This window comes from Scyliorhinus torazame, chromosome 6, assembly GCF_047496885.1.
Source record: "Scyliorhinus torazame isolate Kashiwa2021f chromosome 6, sScyTor2.1, whole genome shotgun sequence".
Lineage (NCBI taxonomy): Eukaryota > Metazoa > Chordata > Chondrichthyes > Carcharhiniformes > Scyliorhinidae > Scyliorhinus > Scyliorhinus torazame.
Window position 1 is genome coordinate 246,071,638 of NC_092712.1, and position 24,923 is coordinate 246,096,560.

The following is a 24,923-nucleotide window of genomic DNA, read 5'->3' on the forward strand; positions in this document are numbered from 1 at the left end:
GGCGGATCCTGTTAGGGTGGAGATCAACCTCTCCACCCTGTGCCGTGGCGGGGCGACCTGCTGGAATTCTTGACGCTTGAAAAGGACAAATTTGAACTGATGGGAAGGATGGAGGGGTTTTACAATTCATGGGCATTATTCATTATGCACTTTCAAGAATTGGATCACATCGAACATTAGGGGGTTGGGGGCTGGGAGGGTTGGGGGGGTGAGGGACTGTATGTGTTAATTATGGATGATTCCTGAATCCTTTTTGTCATTTGTTTCTGTTAACATGCGGGCTAATGTCTGCGGTTTGGTGGGAGGATGGGATTGTTGTTATTGATATGGGGATTGACATTACATTCGTTACTGATTATAGTATATTGTTGGGTGTAAATTTGAGAGAAAATGTGAAAAGGGAGGAGAATAAAAAATATATATATATTTTTTTAAAACCTTCCTGATTACCTGCTGCACCTGCGTGCTAGCTTCTTGTGCACAAGCACCCAGAGGAAACCCACGCAAACACTGGGAGAACATGCGGACTCTGCACAGACAGTGAACCAAGCCGGGTATCGAACCCGGGTCCCTGGCAATGTGAAGCAACAGTGCTAACCACAGTGCTACCATGCCGCGCAATACAATGGATTCTAGAAAGTCTCCTCTGAAAAACTTGCAAAACCTTATGGACAGTTACTGTTGAGATGACAGTTGCTGCCTACCAATACGATGATACCATTGGATTTTTTATTTGCACTGTAACATGGTTAATGGCTATTATTTTAGAGCCCTGCAACAAAATTATCATGTCTGTGTTCATTGTTATTAAAATTAAACATGTTTTCTTTGTCATTAGGAGTCTATTATTGGTGTAGCTGGGGAGGATGAATATGTCAGACTGTATGATACAAACTCAGAAATGTGTATTTCTGAGTTCAAGGCTCATGACATCAGGTACAGCATGAATTCTTTCAGACTTGAATTCATTGGTCTTATTTATTTGTGTTTGAATTGAGCATACCCTTTCTAACCATTGTCAAATTCAAGCTCAATGTCTCAAAACAAGATTTCTGATTATTTCTTCATAGCCTTCAAATTCACAAAGCTAAATCGCTGGCTTTGAAAGCAGTCCAAGGCAGGCCAGCAGCACAGTTCAATTCCCGTACCAGCCTCCCCAAACAGGCGCCGGAATGTGGCGACTAGGGGCTTTTCACAGTAACTTCATTTGCCTACTTGTGACAATAAACAATTTTCATTTCATTCCACGTCTCCTGTCCATCTCTTTGTCGTTATCGTCTGCGCTGGGAAATTCTACCTGTTTACAAACATTTAAAACGCAATGTCCCTGAAGTAAATGACAAAGGGGAGTCCAAAGAGTTCAGAAGAAAGACGTTTATTCAGCATAACAGCAGTAGTTGCACAGGACCCAGTTACACATCTCAAGATCTTCACTCCTTTCTGTCAGCTGCTAAATTGCTCCTCAGTGTGCAAAGGCTGGTGGAGTCACAGGGATAGGTTGGGAGATTGGGCATAGGTAGAGTGCTCTTTCGAAGATCTTTTGATGAGCAGATTGGCCTCCTTCTGCGCTGTAGGGATTATATGATTCTATGATCCCAAAGGCTTCCGAGCCAAAGGAATTTTTTGTATTGTTGCTCTTTAGGCAAATATCACAACCAATTTTGTATACCACAAGGTCAAAGTACAAATGCATTTTTTTGGTAGTTTGTTGATTGGCAAGAACACTGTTATGACACTCTGGGCGAGTGCGTGGTCAATTCCAGCTCCACAAGCCCTGGAGTCTCAACATAAGTAAATTAACTAATAATTCATATAACGTTTCTGAGATTTTTGGCCCTTGACTGCTTCAATGACTTACCGTCCCACCCTCCATCCAAACACACACACACTCACACAGGGAAGGGAAGGGGTAAAAATAAGTGAGATGGAAGGTTTAGATGTTGAAGTTGCTTTTACAGCTGACTGTCCTTCCAGGACACGGAAATATTAAAAAACCATCGGTTGAATTGCTAACGAGGATCTTCTGGCTGAAACATTCAGTCTAAATCCCCAGACTATGGTGGGATCCCCTCTGGGGATTCATTTTAACTTTTATTAACCTGGGCCTCCACTTGGAATTATCCACCTCAGGCCTGTTTACTTTTGACTTGTTTCCAACTTCACCAGAATAACCAATAGCCTTTCCAAGAAAAGAACAAAGTTCTCCCCGCAAGAAGTTCTCCCCGCAAGATTGCAAGAAGGGTTGTTTACCAGCTGACCCTGCTTTCAGCTAGTGGCTGGATTGGATCCTTAAAATTCCTTTTCTTCCCACAAACCCAGCTCTCAGCTTGTATCTTACTCTTACTTGGTGTCCTGTCTCACTCTAGCTTGGCTGAGGAGAGAACAGAGCCTCCAACTGGGTGTTTGAGAGAGGTTTACCCTTTCAGGAGGAGAGAAATTCACAGCTACCTCCAGCTCTGGATTCAAAACGAAACTAAAACGGGAAAAACAGTTTGCGAGAGTAAGGAACATTTCAGAACAGTCAGCACCAATCAGCTTCGAGGATCAGCTCAGAGCCCGGCAATCAAAACTGCTCATTGGCTGCCAACCAGGTCCATCAAGATCACTGACCAAACAGTACATCCTGCTGGAGGGATCCTGGAATTAGATTAAAAGTGATGTCCATCTTAAATGCATAGGTCCCGTTAAGTGTTCAGGTACAAAAATTTAAAACCAAAAGAACAAAATTAGCAGGAGGATCCTTACAACACCAGGACAACTCCCTGCACTTCTGCAAATATTGTTATGGATCTGTTAACTTCCAGAACAGAGAGGTCTTCAGTTTAATGAAGTACAATGTGGCACTCCCTCCGTCCTACATTTACGTATTAGCCTATATTATGTACTAATGTTCTGGAATGGAATTGAACTCTCAACCTTCAGATTCCAGTCAAAGATTGTCATCGAATTACCTAATCTGGCACTTAAAAGCCTGTCCACAGTGGGAGTAGAGGACACAATCTCAGACTAAAGGGACAATCCCTTAAAACAGTGATGAGGAATTTCTGCAGCCAGAGGGTGGTGAATCTGTGGAACTCTTTGCCGCAGAAGGTTGTGGAGGCCAAATCATTGAATGTCTTTAAAACAGAGATAGATAGGTTTTTGATCAATAAGGTGATCAGGGGTTTTGGGGAGAAGGCGAATGGGGTTGAGAAAAATATCAGCCATGATTGAATGGTGGAGCAGACTCAATGGGCTGACTGGCCTAATTCTGCTCTTATGTCTTGTGGTCTTATGGAGTACTCCTTTGGAGGGGGGGATGCCGTCCAGTCTCCTGGGTTATGACTTTTGATAACGTTGACAGGTAGGGGGAAATCCGCTTTGCAAAGGAGTACAATGCTATCCTATTAAATCTGAACAGCAGTGTAAATATCTCTTATTTCCACTCGATCTTCTATTTGGTTACTATTAGAAATGAGTCTTTCAAATTACTAACAAATAACTTCAATTCTTTCTTTTCAGGGTGAAAGTGATGCATTTCTTCCAAGTGGCACAGTATCATATTCTTGCCACAGCATCCAATGATGGTTACATTAAACTATGGCAGATAGATATTAAAAAGGTAAGCAATCATGAATGTTCAATATGAGCCCTTGGAAAAGATGGAGGCAATACCAGGTTTAATTGAAATGAATTTAAAATTCCTGTTTTAATGTTCTGATTTTAGGCAGTTCTTGTGATTTTAAGAAAGTTACAATTGAGAAAAATCTTTGAACCCATCTAAATTCATCCCCTTACTATTGTACTCCCGATCACTGTGGCCCTGCCATTCCTCTTCCTCCCCTCTTTTGCAGCAGAGCCACCTGTGGTGCCATGGACTTGGTTTGCAGTGCTATCCCCTGAGAAGTCAAAACAATCACTGGCACTGGAAAAAAAAGTAATGGGAATTCAATTGGTACTTAAGGCTGATAAGTCCCACAAGAACACACAGGGTGCAGGAGAAGACCACGTATCTTTATGCCTGCTCTGCCATTCTGATCTTGGGTTAAACTCCGTTTTCATGCTGTGCCACATATCCCTCAATTCCCTGAGAAACCAAAAATCTGTTCATCCCAGCCTTGAATGTATTCAACCGTATAACATCCACAACTCTCTGGGTTGGAGAATTCCAAAGATTCAGAACCTTTAAGTGAAGTAATTTCTCCTTATCTTAGATCCTGAGACTGTCCCTCTGTGTTTTAGATTCCCCCACCAGCAGAAACTATATCTTAGGATCCATGCTATCACCCCTTTAGAATCTTGTATGTTTCAGTGTGATCACCTCTAGTTTTTCTGAATTACAGAGAATGTAAGCTCAATTTACTTTCCTTCTCGTCAGATGATAGGCCCCTCATGCCAGGGACCAATTTTAGTGAACTTTCATTGTATTACCTCCTATGCAATTATATCCTTGAGACCAAAAATGTGGAGTGTAGCCATCTGGGATGGCCACTTCCAGAATACAAAATGGACGCTCGCAAAGCATGTAGGGAACTGTGGACAATGTTAGGAAAACAAGCAGGCACAGAGCCTGTATGCATATTGGAGAGACCGCTCCCAGACGGAGCTGAAACTGTAGATCTATTAACATATTGATGGCCCATCTCTGGGAACAAAGGAAAGACACTCAAGCAACCGATACTGCTCCAGACATCCTGGCGCCAGTTCCCCAAACCGAAAGCACAAACAAGGCCAGGCCAACGGCCACCAAAGGCATGCCCAGCCATCAGGGCACCCACCCTTTTATTGGTCAAGATCAATACCAGTAATCAAGAAGCAGCCCAATTAATTGGGGCCAAGTTTAAGGCCCGCCTAAAAGCGTGCGAAGCCCCTCCGGGTATAAGAAGAAACCCCCAAGACAGAATCGCTCTCTTGGACTTGGCTCTCAAAGCGGAGAGACCCGTCCACCAGCTGCACCAGAAGCAAGTAAGTTCAAGGTCAACGCTCGCTACCAGACGGACGACCATCGCTGTTCTCCTGTACCACTTCGAACCCAACAACCTCAGATCCAAACAACGGCCATTGTTCCTCTGACTGAGTGGGCACCCGAAGCTAAGTATAGGCGTTAGCGTTAGAGATAGTTTAGTTTGTAGTACTTTGTGCATGTGTAGATTTTGCTGTGTGTGTAAATAAATAGGTATTGACTTTGAACTGACTAACTGGTGTATTGGCTCTTTGATCAGTATTCGGCTTTGAACCTTGTGGCGGTATCGAAAGATACCTGGCGACTCTAAAGTAAACATAATTAGGATTAAGGAAGGCGACCATATTGACTGCCATATTCATAACCAGAGAAACAGAGCAAAAGGAGAAACACTACTTCAGACGTGTTTGTATCAAAGCCCTGTACAATTGTAGCCAGACTTTTTATTTCTGCACTCCAATCCCCTTGCAATAAAGACCCCTGAACCTGATGGGCGGCACCCGAGTGATGAGACTATGTAGTTGCAGAGATAGTAGTGCATTGGTTACAATCTTCCATGATTTCATAGATTCTGGAAACATAGAAAGTAGGAGCAGGAATAGGCCATTCAGCCCTTCAAGCCTGCCCCGCCATTCGTTTTGATTATGCCTGATCATCCAACTCAGTAAACAGTTCCCTCTTTTCCTCCATATCCTTTGATCCCTTTAACCCCTAGTAGAACATAGAACAATACAGCGCAGTACAGGCCCTTCGGCCCACGATGTTGCACCGAAACAAAAGCCATCTAACCTACACTATACCATTATCATCCATATGTTTATCCAATAAACTTTTAAATGCCCTCAATGTTGGTGAGTTCACTACTATAGCAGGTAGGGCATTCCACGGCCTCACTACTCTTTGCGTAAAGAACCTACCCCTGACCTCTGTCCTATATCTATTACCCCTCAGTTTAAGGCTATGTCCCCTCGTGCTAGCCATTTCCATCCGCGGGAGAAGGCTCTCACTGTCCACCCTATCTAACCCTCTGATCATTTTGTATGCCTCTATTAAGTCTCCTCTTAACCTTCTTCTCTCTAACGAAAACAACCTCAAGTCCATCAGCCTTTCCTCATAATATTTTCCCTCCATACCAGGCAACATCCTGGTAAATCTCCTCTGCACCCGTTTCAAAGCCTCCACGTCCTTCCTATAATGCGGTGACCAGAACTGTACGCAATACTCCAAATGCGGCCGTACCAGAGTTCTGTACAGCTGCAACATGACCTCCTGACTCCGGAACTCAATCCCTCTACCAATAAAGGCCAACACTCCATAGGCCTTCTTCACCACCCTATCAACCTGGGTGGCAACTTTCAGGGATCTATGTACATGGACACCTAGATCCCTCTGCTCATCCACACTTTCAAGAACTTTTCCATTAGCCAAATATTCCACATTCCTGTTTTTCCTTCCAAAGTGCATCACCTCACACTTCTCTACATTAAACTCCATTTGCCACCTCTCAGCCCAGCACAGCAGCTTATCTATATCCCTCTGTAACCTGCTACTTCCTTCCACACTATCGACAACACCACCGACTTTAGTATCGTCTGCAAATTTACTCACCCACCCTTCTGCGCCTTCCTCTAGGTCATTGATAAAAATGACAAACAGCAACGGCCCCAGAACAGATCCTTGTGGTACTCCACTTGTGACAGAACTCCATTCTGAACATTTCCCATCAACCACCACCCTCTGTCTTCTTTCAGCTAGCCAATTTCTGATCCACATCTCTAAATCACCCTCAATCCCCAGCCTCCGTATTTTCTGCAATAGCCTACCGTGGGGAACCTTATCAAACGCTTTGCTGAAATCCATATACACCACATCAACTGCTCTACCCTCGTCTACCTGTTCAGTCACCTTCTCAAAGAACTCGATAAGGTTTGTGAGGCATGACCTACCCTTCACAAAGCCATGCTGACTATCCCTGATCATATTATTCCTATCTAGGTGATTATAAATCTTGTCTCTTATAATCCCCTCCAAGACTTTACCCACTACAGACGTGAGGCTCACCGGTCTGTATTTGCCGGGGTTGTCTCTGCTCCCCTTTTTGAACAAAGGGACCACATTTGCTATCCTCCAGTCCTCTGGCACTATTCCTGTATCCAATGATGACATAAAAATCAAAGCCAATGGTCCAGCAATCTCTTCCCTGGCCTCCCAGAGAATCCTAGGATAAATCCCATCAGGTCCCGGGGACTTATCTATTTTCAGCCTGTCCAGAATTGCCAACACCTCTTCCCTACGTACCTCAATGCCATCTAATCTATTTACCTGGAGCTCAGCATTCTCCTCCACAACAATATCTTTTTCCTGAGTGAATACTGACGAAAAATATTCATTTAGTATCTCGCCTATCTCTTCAGACTCTACACACAACTTCCCATCCCTGTCCTTGACTGGTCCTACTCTGTCCCTAGTCATTCGCTTATTCCTGACATACCTATAGAAAGCTTTTGGGTTTTCCTTGATCCTTCCTGCCAAATACTTCTCATGTCCCCTCCTTGCTCGTCTTAGCTCTCTCTTTAGATCCTTCCTCGCTACCTTGTAACTATCCATCGCCCCAACTGAAACTTCACACCTCATCTTCACATAGGCCTCCTTCTTCCTCTTAACAAGAGATTCCACTTCTTTGGTAAACCACGGTTCCCTCGCTCGGCACCTTCCTCCCTGCCTGACCGGTACATACTTATCAAGAACACGCAGTAACTGATCCTTGAACAAGCTCCACTTATCCAGTGTGTCCAAAACTTGCAGCCTACTTCTCCACCTTATCCCCCCCAAGTCGCGTCTAATGGCATCATAATTTCCCTTCCCCCAGCTATAACTCTTGCCCTGCGGTGTATACTTATCCCTTTCTATCCTTAACATAAACGTCACCGAATTGTGGTCACTGTCCCCAAAGTGCTCACCTACCTCCAAATCCAACACCTGGCCTGGTTCATTACCCAAAACCAAATCCAATGTGGCCTCGCCTCTTGTTGGCCTGTCAACAAACTGTCAGGAAACCCTCCTGCACACACTGTACAAAAAACGACCCATCTAATGTACTCGAACTATATCTTTTCCAGTCAATATTTGGAAAGTTAAAGTCTCCAATAATAACTACCCTATTACTTTTGCTCTTATCCAGGATCATCCTCGCCATCCTTTCCTCTACATCCCTCGAACTATTTGGAGGCCTATAGAAAACTCCCAACAGGGTGACCTCTCCTTTCCTGTTTCTAACCTCAGCCCATACTACCTCGGAAGATGAGTCCCCATCTAGCATCCTCTCCGCCACCGTAATACTGCTCTTGACTAGCAGCGCCACACCTCCCCCTCTTTTGCCTCCTTCTCTGAGCTTACTAAAACACCTAAACCCCGGAACCTGCAACATCCATTCCTGTCCCTGCTCTATCCACGTCTCCGAAATGGCCACAACATCGAAGTCCCAGGTACCAACCCATGCTGCCAGTTCCCCTACCTTATTTCGTATACTCCTGGCATTGAAGTAGACACACTTCAAACCACCTACCTGAACACTGGCCCCCTCCTGCGACGTCAAATCTGAGCTCCTGACCTCTCCTCTCATTCTCCCTTACCCTAAAACTACAATCCAGGTTCCCATACCCCTGCTGCATTAGTTTATATAACAATGAAGTTACTGTGAAAAGTCTCTAGTCGCCACATTGCGGCACCTGTTTGGGTACACAGAGGGAGAATTCAGAATGTCCAATTCACCTAACATCACATCTAACATGTTATATCTAACTCCTTCTTGAAAACATATAATGTTTTGGCTTCGACTGCTTTCTCTGGTAGTGAATTCCACAGGCTCACCACTCTCTGGGTAAAGAGAATTCTCCTCCTCATAGTCGTTGGTGGGTGGCACAGTAGCACAGTGGGTAGCACTTGCTTCACAGCTCCAGGGTCCCAGGTTCGATTCTCGGCTTGGGTCACTGTCGGTGTGTGGAGTCTGCACGTTCTCCCCGTGAGTGCGTGGGTTTCCTCCGGGTGCTCCAGTTTCCTCCCACAAGTCCCGAAAGATGTGATGTTCGGTGAATTGGACATTCTGAATTCTCCCTCTGTGTACCCAAACAGGTGCCGCAATGTGGCGACTAGAGACTTTTCACAGTAACTTCATTGCAGTGTTAATGTAAGCCTACTTGTGACAGCAAAGATTATTTTTAAAAATAAATTAAATAGTTCACCTCATATGCTCAGACTGTGGCCCTGGTTCTGCACTCCCCCGCCACCGGGGACACTCCTCCTGCATGTGCTCTCTAGTGCTGTTAAAACATTATAGGTTTCTCTGATATTTCCCCTTATTCTGTTGAACTCAAGCGAATATCATCCTAACTGACTCAATCTCTCCTCGTACATCAGTCCTGCGATCCCAGGAATCAGACTGCTAAAGCTTTGCTGCGCTCCCTCTATATCAAGAACATCCTTTTTCAGATAAGGGGACCAAACCTGCACACACTATTCCAGGTGTGGTCTCACCAGGGCTCTGTATAATTGCAGCAAGACATCCCTGATCCTGTACTCAAATCCTCTCGTTATGAAGGCCAACACACCACTACCGCTTGCTGTACTTGTAAGTTTACTTTTTTAAAAAACAAATTCAGAGTACCCAATTCTTTTTTTCCAATTAAGGGGCAATTTAGCGTGGCCAATCCACCTTTCCAGCAAATTTTTGGTTGTGGAGGTGAGACCCACACAGACCCGGGGGAAATGTGCAAACTCAACACTGACAGTGGCCCAGGCCGGGGTTGAGCCTGGGTCCTCAGCGCCATGAGGTAGCAGTGCTAACCACTTTGCCAACATGCTGCTTCCTGTATGCTTCCTATCAGCGATTATTGTACAAGGACACCCAGGTCTCGTTGCACATTCCCCTCTCTGTCTTATAGTCATTCAGATAATCTGCCTTTCTGTTTTGCGACTAAAGTAGATAACCTCACATTTATCCACATTATACTGTTGTCGCCCTCTATTGGCTTCAACTGACGAAACGGATAAATCGTCGTACTCTGGATTACACTCAATGCAAACTATTCAATACAACTTTATTTAACTCAATAAGGCTTCAGTGATACGCTTATTTGAACAGTTACATACGTTTCAAGACTCACAACTTGAATTCAAAATACTACCCGATAGCGAGAACTGGCTAAGCCCGCTCTAGAGGGTTTTTTATTCTTCTGAGTTTCCAAATTCCAGGTCTCTTCTCCATGAATGTTGATCCCCAGGGTTATCGCTGTTGAAAAATCGGAAGCTTCTACTTTTTATAAGATGTAGTTCTGTAAACATTACCACGTCGGCATCAGTTGCCCTTGAAGAGTCTTGTTTTCACTGGTTCAGCAGTGTTATTAGTGAAGGGTTCAGATATACAAGTTGCTGTTCTTCCTTTTCCCACAAAACTCATTTTGCTGAGCTGCAGCTTTTCACAACCAAGTCTGTGAGCCTCTTTTACCATCATGCCTCACGGCACAATATTCACAATTTCTCTGCCTCAGCAATACTACATCTGCCATGCATTTCCCTACCCACTCAACTTGTCCAAAACACTGAAGCTTCTCTACATCCCCCTCCCAGCTCCCCCTCCCACCAGCTTTGAGTCATCTGAAAATTTGGAGATATATTTATGGAATCTCTAGTGTAGAAGGAGACCTTTCAGCCCATCGAGTCTACACCAACTCTCTGAAAGAGCACCCTACCTAGGCCCACAATCCGTCCCATCCCCTTAATTCCATCTAACCTTTTGAACACTAAGTAGGATTAAGCATGGCCAATCCACCTAACCTGCACATCTTTGGACAGTGGAAGGAAACCGGAGAACCCAGAGGAAATCTCTGCAGATACAGGGAGGAAGTGCAAACTCCATATAGTCACCCAAGGCCGGAATTGATCCCTGGTGCTGTGAGGCAGCTTTGCCACCAGGTCACCCACGTTTCACGCAACATATTTCTCAGTTCGAGTAAAACCCTAACTCCAACCCTGATTACATTCAATTTTGTATTGCTGTAAGCTGTGCAAAACCTTACTTCACTGGGTTTATGCCATATAGTTGCATTTGTCTTGTTTTTACAGCACTAGGTGCCATAAAGTAGGTATGTTTAAAGGTCCAGCCACTTTGATAGACCAGGGAAAAGGTAAGTATGCAGGTAAGAAAGTAAACAAATTGCTTGCCTTCATTAGACGGGGCATCGAATATAAAAACTGGCAAGTCATGCTACAGTTGTATAGAATCTTGGTAAGGCTGCACTTGGAATATTGCGCACAATTCTGGTTGCCAGACAACCAGAAGGATTTGGAGGCTTTTGAGAGGGTGCAGAGGAGGTTTGCCAGGGTGTTAGCTATGCGGAGAGGCTGAATAAACTTGGACTATTTTCATTAGGGGCTGCACGGTGGCTAGCGCTGCTGCCTCACAGCTCCAGGGCCCCGAGTGACTGTCTGTGTGGAGTTTGCACTTTCTCCCCGTGTCTGCGTGGGTTTCCTCCGGGTGCTCCAATTTCTTCCCACAGTGCAAAGATGTGCAGGGTAGGTGAATTGGCCATGCTAAATTGCCCCTTGGTGTACAAAAGGTTAAGTGGGGTTACTGGGGTACAGGAATCGGGTGGAGGCGTGGGCTTAAGTAGGGTGCTCTTTCCAAGAGCCGGTGCAGACTTGGTGGGCCGAATGGCCTCCTTCTGATTCTAATTCTATGATTACAACGGCGGAGGTTGTGGGGGTGACCTGATAGAGGTCTACATGTTTATGAAGGGCATGGATTGAGTGGATGCGCAGGCACTCTTTCCCACGGTAGAGGGGTCAATCACCAGCAGGCATAGGTTTAAGCTCCGTGGGACAATCATAGAAGCTTTTTATCATAGAATTTACAGTGCAGAAGGAGGCCGTTTGGCCCATCGAGTCTGCACCAGCTCTTAGAAAGAGCACCCTACCCAAGGTCAACACCTACACCCTATCCCCATAACCCAGTAACCCCACCCAACACTAAGGGCAATTTTGGACACTAAGGGCAATTTATCATGGCCAATCCACCTAACCTGCACATCTTTGGACTGTGGGAGGAAACCGAAACACCCGGAGGAAACCCACGCACACACGGGGAGGATGTGCAGACTCCGCACAGGCAGTGACCCAAGCCGGAATCGAACCTGGGACCCTGGAACTGTGAAGCAATTGTGCGATCCACAATGCTTAGAGGGGACGTGCGAGGCAGGTTTTTTTACAGAGTGGTGACTGCATGGAACGCGTTGCCAGGGGAGGTAATGGAAGCAGACACATTAACGGCGTTCAAAAGACATCTCGACAAATACATGGATAGGATGGATCTAGAGGGATACAGCATAAGGAATGCTGAGGGTTTTGACCAAGGGTGGTATTTTTTTTGAAAAAATTTTTATTAAGGCATTTATGATTTTATAACAAACAATACAAATACAAATGCACACATAGTTAAGTGCGTAACACATCCCTCCATCTCCCCTTGTACCTGCCTACTCTAAACACAAAATCCCTTATCTGCAGATATCAAAACCCATTCCCTCCCGGCAATTCAAACTCCTCCTCCAAATCCTCTAAACATGGAAAGCTCTCATAAATAAATAGCCCCAGCCTCTCAATCCCTGCTCTCTGCCACCTCCGATCCCCCCCCCCCCCAATCCAGCCCCCATCTCCCTCCACTCCCATATGTTTCCGCCACTGCCCCCAGACTCTCACCGCCCAGTAGTAATTACTAAAGTTTGGCAGCGCCAGCCCCCCCCCCCGCCCCCACCTCGGCTTCGCTCCAGCAGCACTTTCTTTGCTCTCGGGGTTTTACCCGCCCTCACAAAACATAGAGATCACCCTATTCACCCGCTTAAAGGCCTTTGGTATGAAAATAGGGAGGCACTGGAAAACAAACAGAAACCTCGGGAGAACTGTCATTTTTACGGTCTGTACCCTCCCCGCCAGTGACAGCGGGAGCATTTTCCCACCTCCGAAAGTCCTCCTTCATTTGCTCAACTAGCCGGGTCAAATTTCATTTATGTAACTGCTCCCATCCCCGTGCCACCTAAATTCCCAAATAACGGAAGCTCCTTCCCACCACTTTAAACGGCAGCTCCCCCAGTCTCCTCTCCTGCCCCCTCGCCTGGATCACAAAAACCTCACGTTTACCCATATTCAATTTGTACCCCGAGAACCGGCCAAATTCCCCGTAGATCCGCATAATCACCCCCATCCCCCCTAACGGGTCAGAAATGTATAGGAGTCGGTCGTCTGCATACAATGAGACCCTGTGTTCCATCCCCCCCGGACCAGCCCCTTCTAGTCCTTTGATGCTCTCAGCGCCATTGCTAACGGCTCTGGCCAAGGCAAACAACAGTGGGGAGAGAGGACATCCTTGCCTTGTCCCTCAGTGCAATTTAAAGTAGTCCAACCTCAGTCGATTCGTCCGCACACTTGCCACCAGTGCCTGGTATAGCAACCAAACCCAGTCAATAAAGCGCTGTCCAAACCCAAACCGTCCCAGGACCTCCCACAGATAATTCCATTCCACCTGGTCGAAGGCCTTTTCCGCGTCCATAGCGACCACTACCTCCGCCTCCCTCCCCTCGGAGGGCATCATGATCACATTTAGGAGCTTTCTAACGTTTGCTGTTGGCTGCCTGCCTTTAACAAACCCCGTCTGGTCTTCCCCCTATAACCTCCGGAACACAGTCCTCTATCCTTGAAGGTAAATTTTGGCCAGCAATTTGGCATTGACATTCAGAAGGGAGATTGGTCTGTCTGACCCACGTTGCTCTGGGTCCTTCTCCCGCTTCACTTTCGATGATATCGAAGCCTGCGACATTGTTGGGAGAAGGACACCTCGCTCTCTAGCCTCATTAAATGCCCTCACCAGCAGCGGGCCCAGTATCTCAGAGAACCTCTTGTAGAATTCCACTGCGTAGCCGTCCGGTCCCGGGGCCTTACCCGACTGCATGGCCTCCAATCCCTCTACTACTTCCACAATTCCGATCGGGGCTCCCAACCCCTCCTCTAACCCTTCCTCCACCATCGGAAACTCCAATCCTTCCAAAAACTGCCTCGGCCGCTCTATCCCAGCTGGGGGTTCCGACTCATACAGCCGACTGTAAAACTGCTTAAACACCCCATTCATCCATGCTGGGTCCCAAGACCGTATTCCCTCCTCCGTCCTTCACTCTTCCTATCTCCCTGGCTACCTCCCTCTTCCTTAGCTGGTGTGCTGACATCCTACTGGCCTTCTCACCATACTCGTATATCGCCCCCCCTCACCTTCCTTCACTGTCCCGCCTTTCCTGTAGATAGCAGACCAAACTCCATCTGCAGCTTCTGCCGCTCCTTCAACAACCCCGCCTCCAGGGCTTTAGAATACCTACATAGAACATAGAACGATACAGCGCAGTACAGGCCCTTCAGCCCACGATGTTGCACCGAAACAAAAAGCTATCTAACCTACACTATGCCATTATCATCCATATGCTTATCCAATAAACTTTTAAATGCCCTCAATGTTGGCGAGTTCACTACTGTTGCAGGTAGGGCATTCCACGGCCTCACCACTCTTTGCGTAAAGAACCTACCTCTGACCTCTGTCCTATATCTATTACCCCTCAGTTTAAAGCTATGTGTCCCCTCGTGCTAGCCATTTCCATCCGCGGGAGAAGACTCTCACTGTCCACCCTATCTAACCCCCGCTCATTTTGTATGCCTCTATTAAGTCTCCTCTTAACCTTGTTCTCTCCAACGAAAACAACCTCAAGTCCATCAGCCTTTCCTCATAAGATTTTCCCTCCATACCAGGCAACATCCTGGTAAATCTCCTCTGCATCCGCACCAAAGCCTCCACGTCCTTCCTATAATGCGGTGACCAGAACTGTACGCAATACTCCAAATGCGGCCGTACCAGAGTTTTGTACAGCTGCAACATGACCTCATGACTCCGGAACTCAATCCCTCTACCAATAAAGGCCAACACTCCATAGGCCTTCTTCACAACCCTATCAACCTGGGTGGCAACTTTCAGGGATCTATGTACATGGTCACCTAGATCCCTCTGCTCATCCACACTTCCAAGAACTGTACCATTAATGGTACAGTTGGACTACTTTAAATTCCGCATTCCTGTTATTCCTTCCAAAGTGAATCACCTCACACTTCTCTACATTAAACTCCGTTTGCCACCTCTCAGCCCAGCTCTGCAGCTTATCTATGTCCCTCTGTAACCTGCTACATCCTTCCGCACTGTCGACAACACCACCGACTTTAGTGTCGTCCGCAAATTTACTCACCCACTCTTCTGCGCCCTCCTCTAGGTCATTGATAAAAATGACAAACAGCAACGGCCCCAGAACAGATCCTTGTGGTACGCCACTTGTAACTGATCTCCATTCTGAACATTTCCCATCAACCACCACCCTCTGTCTTCTTTCAGCTAGCCAATTTCTGATCCACATCTCTAAATCCCCCTCAATCCCCAGCCTCCGTATTTTCTGCAATAGCCTACCGTGGGGAACCTTATCAAACGCTTTGCTGAAATCCATATACACCACATCAACTGCTCTACCCTCGTCTACCTGTTCAGTCACCTTCTCAAAGAACTCAATAAGGATTGTGAGGCATGACCTACCCTTCACAAAGCCATGTTGACTATCCCTGATCATATTATTCCTATCTAGATGATTATAAATCATGTCTCTTATAATCCCCTCCAAGACTTTACCCACAACAGACGTGAGGCTCACCGGTCTATAGTTGCCTGGGTTGTCTCTACTCCCCTTTTTGAACAAAGGGACCACATTTGCTAACCTCCAGTCCTCTGGCACTATTCCTGTAGCCAATGATGACATAAAAACCAAAGCCAAAGGCCCAGCAATCTCTTCCCTGGGTTCCAGAGAATCCTAGGATAAATCCCATCAGGCCCCGGGGACTAATCTATTTTCAGCCTGTCCAGAATTGCCAACACCTCTTCCCTACGTACCTCAATGCCATCTATTCTAATAGCCTGGGTCTCAGCATTCTCCTCCACAACATTATCATTTTCCTGAGTGAATACTGACAAAAAATATTCATTTAGTATCTCGCCTATCTCTTCAGACTCCACACACAACTTCCCATCCCTGTCCTTGACTGGCCCTACTCTTACCCTAGTCATTCGCTTATTCCTGACATACCTATAGAAAGCTTTTGGGTTTTCCTTGATCCTACCTGCCAAATACTTCTCATGTCCCCTCCTTGCTCGTCTTAGCTCTCTCTTTAGATCCTTCCTCGCTACCTTGTAACTATCCATCGCCCAAACTAAAACTTCACACCTCATCTTCACATCGGCCTCCTTCTTCCTCTTAACACTTCTTTGGTAAACCACGGTTCCCTCGCTCGATGCCTTCCTCCCTGCCTGACCGGTACGTACTTATCACCTACTATCCACCTGGAGTATTTCCCTCACCAGCTCCACCTTCTCCCTATAAGCCTGTATCCAAATTAGCTCTCCCCCGCCCCCCCTTCAAACGCTTCCCATACCTTTGCTGCCGAAACTTCCCCTGTATCTTTTATCTCCAAATAATTCTGGATGGCCTCTCTCATCCGCCCGCTCATCTGCTAAGAGTCCTACATCCAATCACCATTGCGGGCGCTGACCCCCCTCCTTGCTCACCCGTAGATCCACCCAATGTGGGGCATGATGCGACACAACAATCGGCGAATACTTGGTATCCACCACCCCCGCCAGTAAAGCCCTGTTTAAAATGAAAAAAATCAATCCGAGAGTACACTTTGTGCACGTGGGGATAAAAAAATAAAACTCCTTAGCTCTTGGCCGTCCGAATGAATCTCCATGGGTCTACCCCCCCCCCATAATCAGCTTCTGTGAGTCCAGATCCAGGATCTTCCCTAATACCCGCCTCATGAACTCCGCGTCAACCTAATTTGGTGCGTAAATAATCACAATACCACTGGCATCCCCTCCAGCTTCCCACTCACCATGATGTGCCTATCCCTGAGCTCGCCACTATATTCCCTACCTCGAATGACACCTGCTTATTGATCAGGATCACAGCCCCCCTAGTCTTAGAGTCTCTCCCCGAATGAAATACCTGCCCAACCTACCCCTTCCTCAGTCGAGTCTGATCCACTACCCTCAGGTGTGTCTCTTGTAGCATTGCCACATCAGCTTCAACCTCCTCAAATGCGCGAACACGAGAGCCCTCTTGACCGACCCATTCGGCCCTCTCACGTTCCATGTGATCAGCCTGGTCGGGGGGCAACCCCCCTCCCCCTGCCGATCAACCATCACCCTTCTTAGGCCAGCCTCCAGCTCGCGTCCCGCGCCTCCTCAGGCCCGCCCTCGGGCCCCCACCGTCCTCTACCTCCAATTTGTCTCCCAACGCTCGTCCCTCCCCTGTCAGCAGAACAATTCACCCGCTCTTTCCCCCCCCCCCCCCGCCCCCCCCCCCCCCCACTAACGAAACAACAATCCCACCCCTCATATCAAACTAGGTACCTGCTCGCCCCCCACTGAGCTAGCCCGCCCAGCTAGTCTGGTAGCCCCCACCCATGGCGCCAAGCATCCTACCCCCTAATGTTCCCCCCTCCCGCTCGAACATACATATGCAAAACATCACACTCCCCAACAAACACAAAGAAGAAAATACCATCCACCATCCCCCCCCCCCCCCCACAAGAACAAAGTTAACCCGCACACAAAGCTGAGCAACTTTCCAAAACATTGGTACAAAAACACTACATACGCGGCTCAAAAAGAAAATATGTTTAGCAGCACAGGCACAGAACTCCCCCAAGTTCAATGTCCTCAATCACCTGCCAGTCTCCTATCCTTGTCAAAGTTCATCGCCTCACCCGGCGATCCAAAATAATGTTCTTAGCCCCTGTAAGTGACCCACAAACGAGCTGGGTACAGCATGCCGAACCTCGCCCTCTTCTTGAAGAGGGCCGATTTAACCTTGTTAAAGCTCGTTCTTCTTTTGGCCAGTTCGCACCCAAGTCCTGGTAAATGTGCAGCTCGCTGTCTTCTCATTTGCCACTCCTCGCCTGCCTGGCCCACCTCTAAATCGGTTCCTTATCCAGGAACCGGTGCATTCGCACCACCATCGCCCTCGGCGGCTCATTCATCCATGGCTTCCTTGCAAGCGCTCCATGCGCCCTGTCCACTTGCAGGGATTGAGCAAACGGACCTTCGCCAAGCAGCTTCTCGAACATATGCGTATGCCCCTGCATCCGATCCTCGATGCCCTCCGGGAGGTCAACGATCCTCAAATTCTGCCTGCGCGACCTGTTCTCTAAATCCTCCACCTTCTCCTGCAGCCTTTTCTGATGGTCCCTCATCAGATCCATCTCCATTGCCATCGCAGTTAGCTGATCCTCGTGCTCAGCCACCTTCTCTTCCACCTTCTGGATCGCCAGTCCCTGGGCTTCCAACTTTTGCTCCACCCGATCAATCCCCATCTTAATCGGATCCAGGTACTCCTGTCTTTGCTTAGCGAAACTCTCCTGGGGGAATTTCACCGCTGCTCCATTGACCACTGGGCCGGCAATCTCAGCTCGTCAACCTACGCCATGTTTTCCTGTGCTGCAGGCTCCACTCTCTTCTTTGATCAACAATCTCTTTTTTCCAGACCACTTCTGGTCTGCGACTCCATAAACTGGTGGGAGATTCTTCTTCTCTTCCTCACCAGTCTCCAATTTTACTGGTCAAATCCCCCATAAATCGGAGGAAAAGGTGCCAAAAGTCCACCACGAGCGGAAGCTACCAAATAAGCGACCTCTCACTCCATGGCCGCCATCGGAAGTCCGCCAAGTCATGACTGGTACAGGCTTGGAGGGCCGAAGGACCTGAGCCTGTGCTGTTTTGTTCTTTGTAAATGGGTAGGATTGGCAGGAGGATGGTGGGGAAGGGGTCAGGTGGTCAAGGGGGTGGTAAATGGGTAGACGTCGGGGGACCTTGGGGAGATTGGGGGCATGGGACAAGCAGTCTTGTCGACATGTGGAACTCATGATTGATGATTACAGAAATCCCCATTTGTTCCCTAACTATGGAATCTCTGATAACCGACATTATTTGCTTTGTTGTTTCCTCCTATTGAGTTCTTTGCATATTTGTGCAATGATCTGCACTACATTCTTGAAGGTCTCCAGCAGTGTCCAATGTTTTGTAATGAATTGAGAGTGGTGCACCCCACGAAGACTCCTCCTCTTCCATATGAGAATCTGCAACTTGAACTCCTAGCTGCAATGTAAAATTCAGGAAACTGAGATTCCCTTAAGAAGACTGCAGATATCAAAGGGAAAGTAATCAATCTGGGATAAAAGACAAAACTACTGGCTGTAAAGGTCAATTTTTCAGGTGTGAATTTTGAGATTTGCTCGTCACCCACCTCGCAGATTTATGGAAACAGAGCTTAAGCAAGTGCTGTTTGCTTCTGGGACAGCATGCATTGATTCCTGTTTAAAGACCTCCTCTACCTTTGTGAATGATGCATACAATTTATAACATTGTCTGTTGTATGTTTTTCAGGTTCATGGTCACCCTTTTCTGCTGAGTGAAGTAAATACTTCTGCCCGACTAACCTGTCTGGCTGTGTGGCTGTCAAATCCTGCAAGTATTGTACAAGAGGTTGAAGAGCAAGGTACTGTAAAGGAATGGTGGAATTTACTGCATTTAAATTTTGACTGTCAATATGGAATCTTAACTTGGGACACTGAAGTCCATGTACTCGTATCAGCAATGTGCCTTCTAATCTGAGATTAGAAGGCACATTGCAGAGGCAATTTGGATAAGCAAGCAGCTACTTAATTTTCCTGCAAAGTCATGGTGGGCAGTAACATACCGATTTGACTTGTTCAAAGACAGCTTAGCGGGAACATTATTTCTCGACTTTTAAACATTTTGTTAGCAATTAGGAAAAGCAATGTTCATATACTGTGCTGTGGTCAGGATAACTCTTGCAATTAGACTTTCCCCTCCACCTGCCCGCTCTCTTCTTTCCTCCCACCCCACCTTCCCTCCCTCCACCCCCCTCCTCCGCTCCTCTTCCCCCCCCCCCTCCAATCCCACCTGCCTTCCTCAACTCCTTCCACCCTGCCATCACCTCCCCCTCCCAGCCCGCCTTATCTCACCCAGGCCACCCTCCTGTCTTATCTCACCCAGCCCGCTCTCCTTTCGCCCGCCCACCTCTCCCTCTACCCTGGTATGCCCCCCACCCCCCTCGTGTCTCCCCCCACTCTCTCCCCTCTTCTCCCTCCTTCCACCTGACTGTCTTTGAATGTTAACTTGATATTTCATGACTTTGCCACTGGTTCTAATTATTTTCCCATATTTGTTCTGTTGCAGAAGATGCAGCTAGCAATAAATATTGTAAAGAAAAGGAAAATAAAATAAAAGTAGCTTCCTTGGTTGAGGATGAATATCCAAAGAGAGGTTGGCAACTTCCAAACAAGAGGAAAATGGCTGCATCAGCAAAAGAGAGGAGGAAGAAAAATAAACAATAAAAAGTTGAAATGCACCCTTTCCCATTGTGTGACTATAATATCTAGCTATAGTTAGTCTATGGATGATCAGGTTACCTGTTTTATGGTTCTGTATGTGTAAAGTTGACATGAGGAGATCAGTGAGATATCGACATTCTCTAAATAGACTGCTTTCTTAGGATTAATCTCGCGGAACTAAAACCCCTGAATATTAAGATGTTGAGTAACTAGACCCTTAAAAGATTACTGTCAATTAGAAATAACTAAATTGTGGTTTTCAAATCATGGCAAAAGTCCAGTTTTAACAGATATGAATGTTCACTTCACTATATAATGAAGTATAAAGTTATAAAATGTAAAATAGATATTCCTGTATGATCTAAACCTCTGGCACATACACCCTCTGATGACCCACCCAGTCAGTTCAATCATGATGATTTTAGAGATTGGACAAACTGTTTACTTTCATTCTTGCCTTATAAATGAAGAACAGCTACTTGAGAGTAATTGAGGAAAATTGGCATCTGTTGAACTATTCTAGCAAGTCAGTTTGTTCCGAAAACAAAACAGGGTAAAGTGGAGGAAGTGAAAATTAGCCAAAAAGAAATTTTATAATGTACTCTGGGGCTCAATATTTGACAACTCTTAGGCTAATAACATTTGAGAGATTTTATTCATTCTGATTTTGTAAAGTTAGTTTTACTCACTCATTCACCTGACTAGTTTCAAAACTGAATAGAGTATATAAAGAATATGAACTAGTTACTTTTTTTACCTCCGGCGATCCTGTTTGTTCATATGGCATTTTGATACGTAACTGATCCCTTAGACTCCAGTAATTATAGCATTTTGTTTCGTTACTCATTTAAAAATGGTATAGTTGCAATGTAACTGGAAGTGAGTGGAAAACTTGTAGAATGGCGAAGCAGCAATTTATGGGTGATTACATGAATATATAAACTGATGGCAGGATAACTCACCTTCTCATGATTATACATGAATTGATTCCAAAATGCATTTAAATGTTCTTGCGTTAAACAAACAAATGGTGTGTGAAGCACATATTTCAGTGATGCGTGTTGCAGCCAGTGTGTTAAAGGTCAGATTGTTATTTAAAATGTGTCTCCGGACTAATAAAGATAATTTAATAAAGATAATTTTTTACCACTTGTCAGCATTTGCCATGTGAAATTTGTTCAGATACTAACTTGTTACTTTTAATCATCCTAAAAGCTGGAATATGTCCCAGGGGTTTAAATCACTGAAGCATTCCAGTATTGTCATCAAGCTGTAATTCTTGCATCTGGGTAGATTTAAAACTTTTTAATGTGGCCATCAGGATAAGATACTGAAGATTGCCCCAACATCAGTCAGCATTTTGGAGGGGAAAGGTCACCACGGTGCACCTAGACCTGACGGGCAGCTTCCCAGGACCTGACAACTGACCATGCCTGGCCCGATGGCCGACTTCCCCAAAACCGGCACCTGATGGCAGACCAGCCTGGAAGCGGCACCGATGACAGACCACCCCAGACCCGCACGCAATCACAACAGATCTGAGGCCAACCATTCTGGAATGGAAGTGTCACAAAGCAGAAACCGTAAGCTGCTTTCCTAGACAAAGCGCAAAAACATAACGTGACCTAATGCCACCGATCTTCATTGTTAGGATACCGGACCAGGCACCAATTTTTGTTTGGATGCTGAATGAGAAACTATAAACAATTGTAATACTGTTGACGAATGTGATATAAAGTAGTTAGTTTAAATATATTAGTTACAATAATGAAATGAAAATCGCTTATTGTCACAAGTAGGCTTCAATGAAGTTACTGTGAAAAGCCCCTAGTCGCCACATTCCGGCGCCTGTTCGGGGAGGCAGTTGCGGGAATTGAACCGTGCTGCTGGCCTGCCTTGGTCTGCATTCAAAGCCAGCGATTTAGTCCTGTGCTAAATGTAGATGTGGGCCAGTCTAATTCTAGTGAGTTCACAGATAAAGAATTTCAGAAAGCATGGCAAGGAAGGGGGAGGGGTGTCTGGTGGAGGAGGAGAAAAGGATGCTGGGTAATAAGAGGCCCAGGGTTAAGGAATGAGAAGTGAGCCAATTAGGATGTATGGCCAGGTCAGGAGAGTTATAGGATGACCTATGGGAATCAGTATGTGAAACTTGATGTCATTTGAATGTATTTGCAGAGATCCCTTTGTCTCGGACCTCATTCGTTTCCAAGGGGTCCAGGAGACTGGTTCTGTGTTCTGTGTCCCTGAGAAGCGAGTCAGACTTGCAAGTTGGTTAAAAAATAAATAATACTATGCCTACAAATCCAACTCGAGTTTTATTGAGGCCAGACTGACAGGTAAAGAATTCAATGTTTTGTCACTGTGAGGAAAGGATACTTCACCCCTGGAGTGATGATTCTGACCAATAGGTATATTTTATATTAAAACAAACTATGATTTAAGCACAGAATTAACCACATTAACATCAAAGAAATAGCTTCACAACGGTCCCGACTACCCAGGGACCCACCCGACTGAGCCAAAAATGGAGAGATGCTCATCAAAGACAAAGCAAGTCAACGCCTGCTGGAGAGAGCACTTCGAGGATCTCCTCAACAAGACACAGCCTTTGACGCAAGTGCTCTCGTAGCCATCCCGCAACATGTTTCCTGCCACCATCTCCGCAGAACCCCACTCGCCATGAGATCGAAAAAGCCGATCTTTTTTGGAAGAACATGACCTCTGCTGCAGATGGACTCCCCGCAGAAATATTAAAATGCGAGAGAGGCACTCGACAAGAATCCACAATCTCATCACCCTTATGCTGGATGTTCTCAGAGACACATTAATTGTGACCATCTTCAAGAAAGGATCAGGCCTGACTGCGGAAATTATGGAGGGATTGCCCTTTGGTCCGCCAGGGGAATGGTCATCGTGAGAATACTCCTCTACTGCCTCCCAATGGCTGAAGGGCTCCTACCTGGGTATCAGTACGGCTTCCGCCCATCAGGAGGCTCCATGGACATGATCTTCAGCGTGCGACAAATACAGGAGAAGTGCAGGGAGCAGCATCAACCTCTGCACATGGCCTTCTTCGATCCACGTCGTCCATGAGGGATTGTGGAACATCCTCCTCAAATTCGACTGCCCGCAAAAATTCACCATTCTCCACCTGCTCCATGATAACATGCAAGCCGTAATCCTCACAAATGGAACGACCACAGACCAAATGCGTGTACCAACTGGGGTCAAACAGGGCTGCATCATCGCACCATCTCCATCGTCCTGACAGCAACACTTCACCCCGTCATCCAGAATCTCCCGCTGGAGTGGAGCTAATCTCACAGAATTTACAGTGCAGAAGGAGGCCATTCAGCCCATTAAGTCTACATGGGCCCTTGGAAAGAGCACCCTTCCCAAGCCCACACCTCCATCCTATTCCAATAACACCACCCCACCTTTTTGAACACTAAGGGCAATTTAGCATGGCCAATCACCTGACCTGCACATCTTTGGACTGTGGGAGGAAACCGGAGCACCCGGAAGAAGCCCATGCAGACATGAGGAGAATGGCAGACTCGCATAGACAGTGACCCAAGCCGGGAATCGAATCTGGGACCCTGGAGCTGTGAAGCAACAGTGCTATCGTGCTGCCCGGATAAGCGTAAAACTGTTCAACGTCCAACACCTCCAGGCCAGAACCACGATCACCCCAACCTCTCATCGAGCTGCAGTACGCAGATGACGCTGTGGGCATGCACATTCAGAGACCGAGCTAAAAACCATGATTTTGCCAAGGCATATGAGAGAATGGGCCTCAGCCTAAATATCCGGAAAACGAAGGTTCTCTATCAACTCCCTCCTGCCACACAAGAACCCCCACTCAACCGTTGAGATCTACGATGAGCCCTTGGCATCATTTCCCATACCATGGGAGCCTCCTGTCATCGCGAGCAGACAATGACGACGGAATCGACTCCTGTGCGCCAGTATAGTCTTTGGCTGCCTGAGGAACAGTGCGTTTGATGACCGAGACCTCAAATCCAGCAGCATCTTCATGGTCTACAGAGCAACCATGATTCATGCCCTCCTGTATGCATCAGAAACATCCCCTTTGACCACATGGGAATCGTTTACCTTAGAATGCACAAACTGGAGAAAATGCATCCGCAAGGGTGCCAATCATCTGGAGCGTCATAGGGTGAAGTACACTGAGGCCAAGCGTAAACAGTGGAAGGAGAGCGCAGAATCCAGAGCATCCCACCCATCTCGTCAAACACCACATACCAAACCTGTGGCGAAGTCTGCAGATTCAGAATTGGACTATTCAGCCACTGCAGAACCCAAATCCCCAGAGTGGAAGCAAATCAACCTGGACACTGAGGGACTGCCCGAGAGAGAAACAGTTCTTCAATAAAAGGATAAACTTTTAACTTATTTCCTACACCTGCCAATGTATATTCCA

The 24,923-nt window shown here is 46.5% G+C and overlaps 1 protein-coding gene across 1 annotated transcript; it reads left to right on the forward strand.

Moving 5' to 3' along the window:
• The first annotated feature begins 686 nt into the window (after positions 1 to 686).
• LOC140425862 (p21-activated protein kinase-interacting protein 1-like) lies at positions 687 to 21,633 on the forward strand. Its single transcript, XM_072510246.1, has 5 exons — positions 687 to 740; positions 839 to 936; positions 3,502 to 3,601; positions 19,509 to 19,620; positions 20,325 to 21,633. Exons 1-5 carry the CDS (start codon positions 687 to 689, stop codon positions 20,480 to 20,482), a joined length of 522 nt encoding a protein of 173 aa, XP_072366347.1. The 3' UTR covers positions 20,483 to 21,633.
• Positions 21,634 to 24,923: the final 3,290 nt, after the last annotated feature.

Coding starts and splice junctions, on each gene's coding strand:
- LOC140425862 (XM_072510246.1), top strand. CDS start 687: ATGACAGTTGCTGCCTACCAATACGATGATACCATTGGATTTTTTATT. Junction 937..3,501: donor TTCAAGGCTCATGACATCAG/GTACAGCATGAA, acceptor CTTTCTTTTCAG/GGTGAAAGTGATGCATTTCT. Junction 19,621..20,324: donor ACAAGAGGTTGAAGAGCAAG/GTACTGTAAAGG, acceptor GTTCTGTTGCAG/AAGATGCAGCTAGCAATAAA.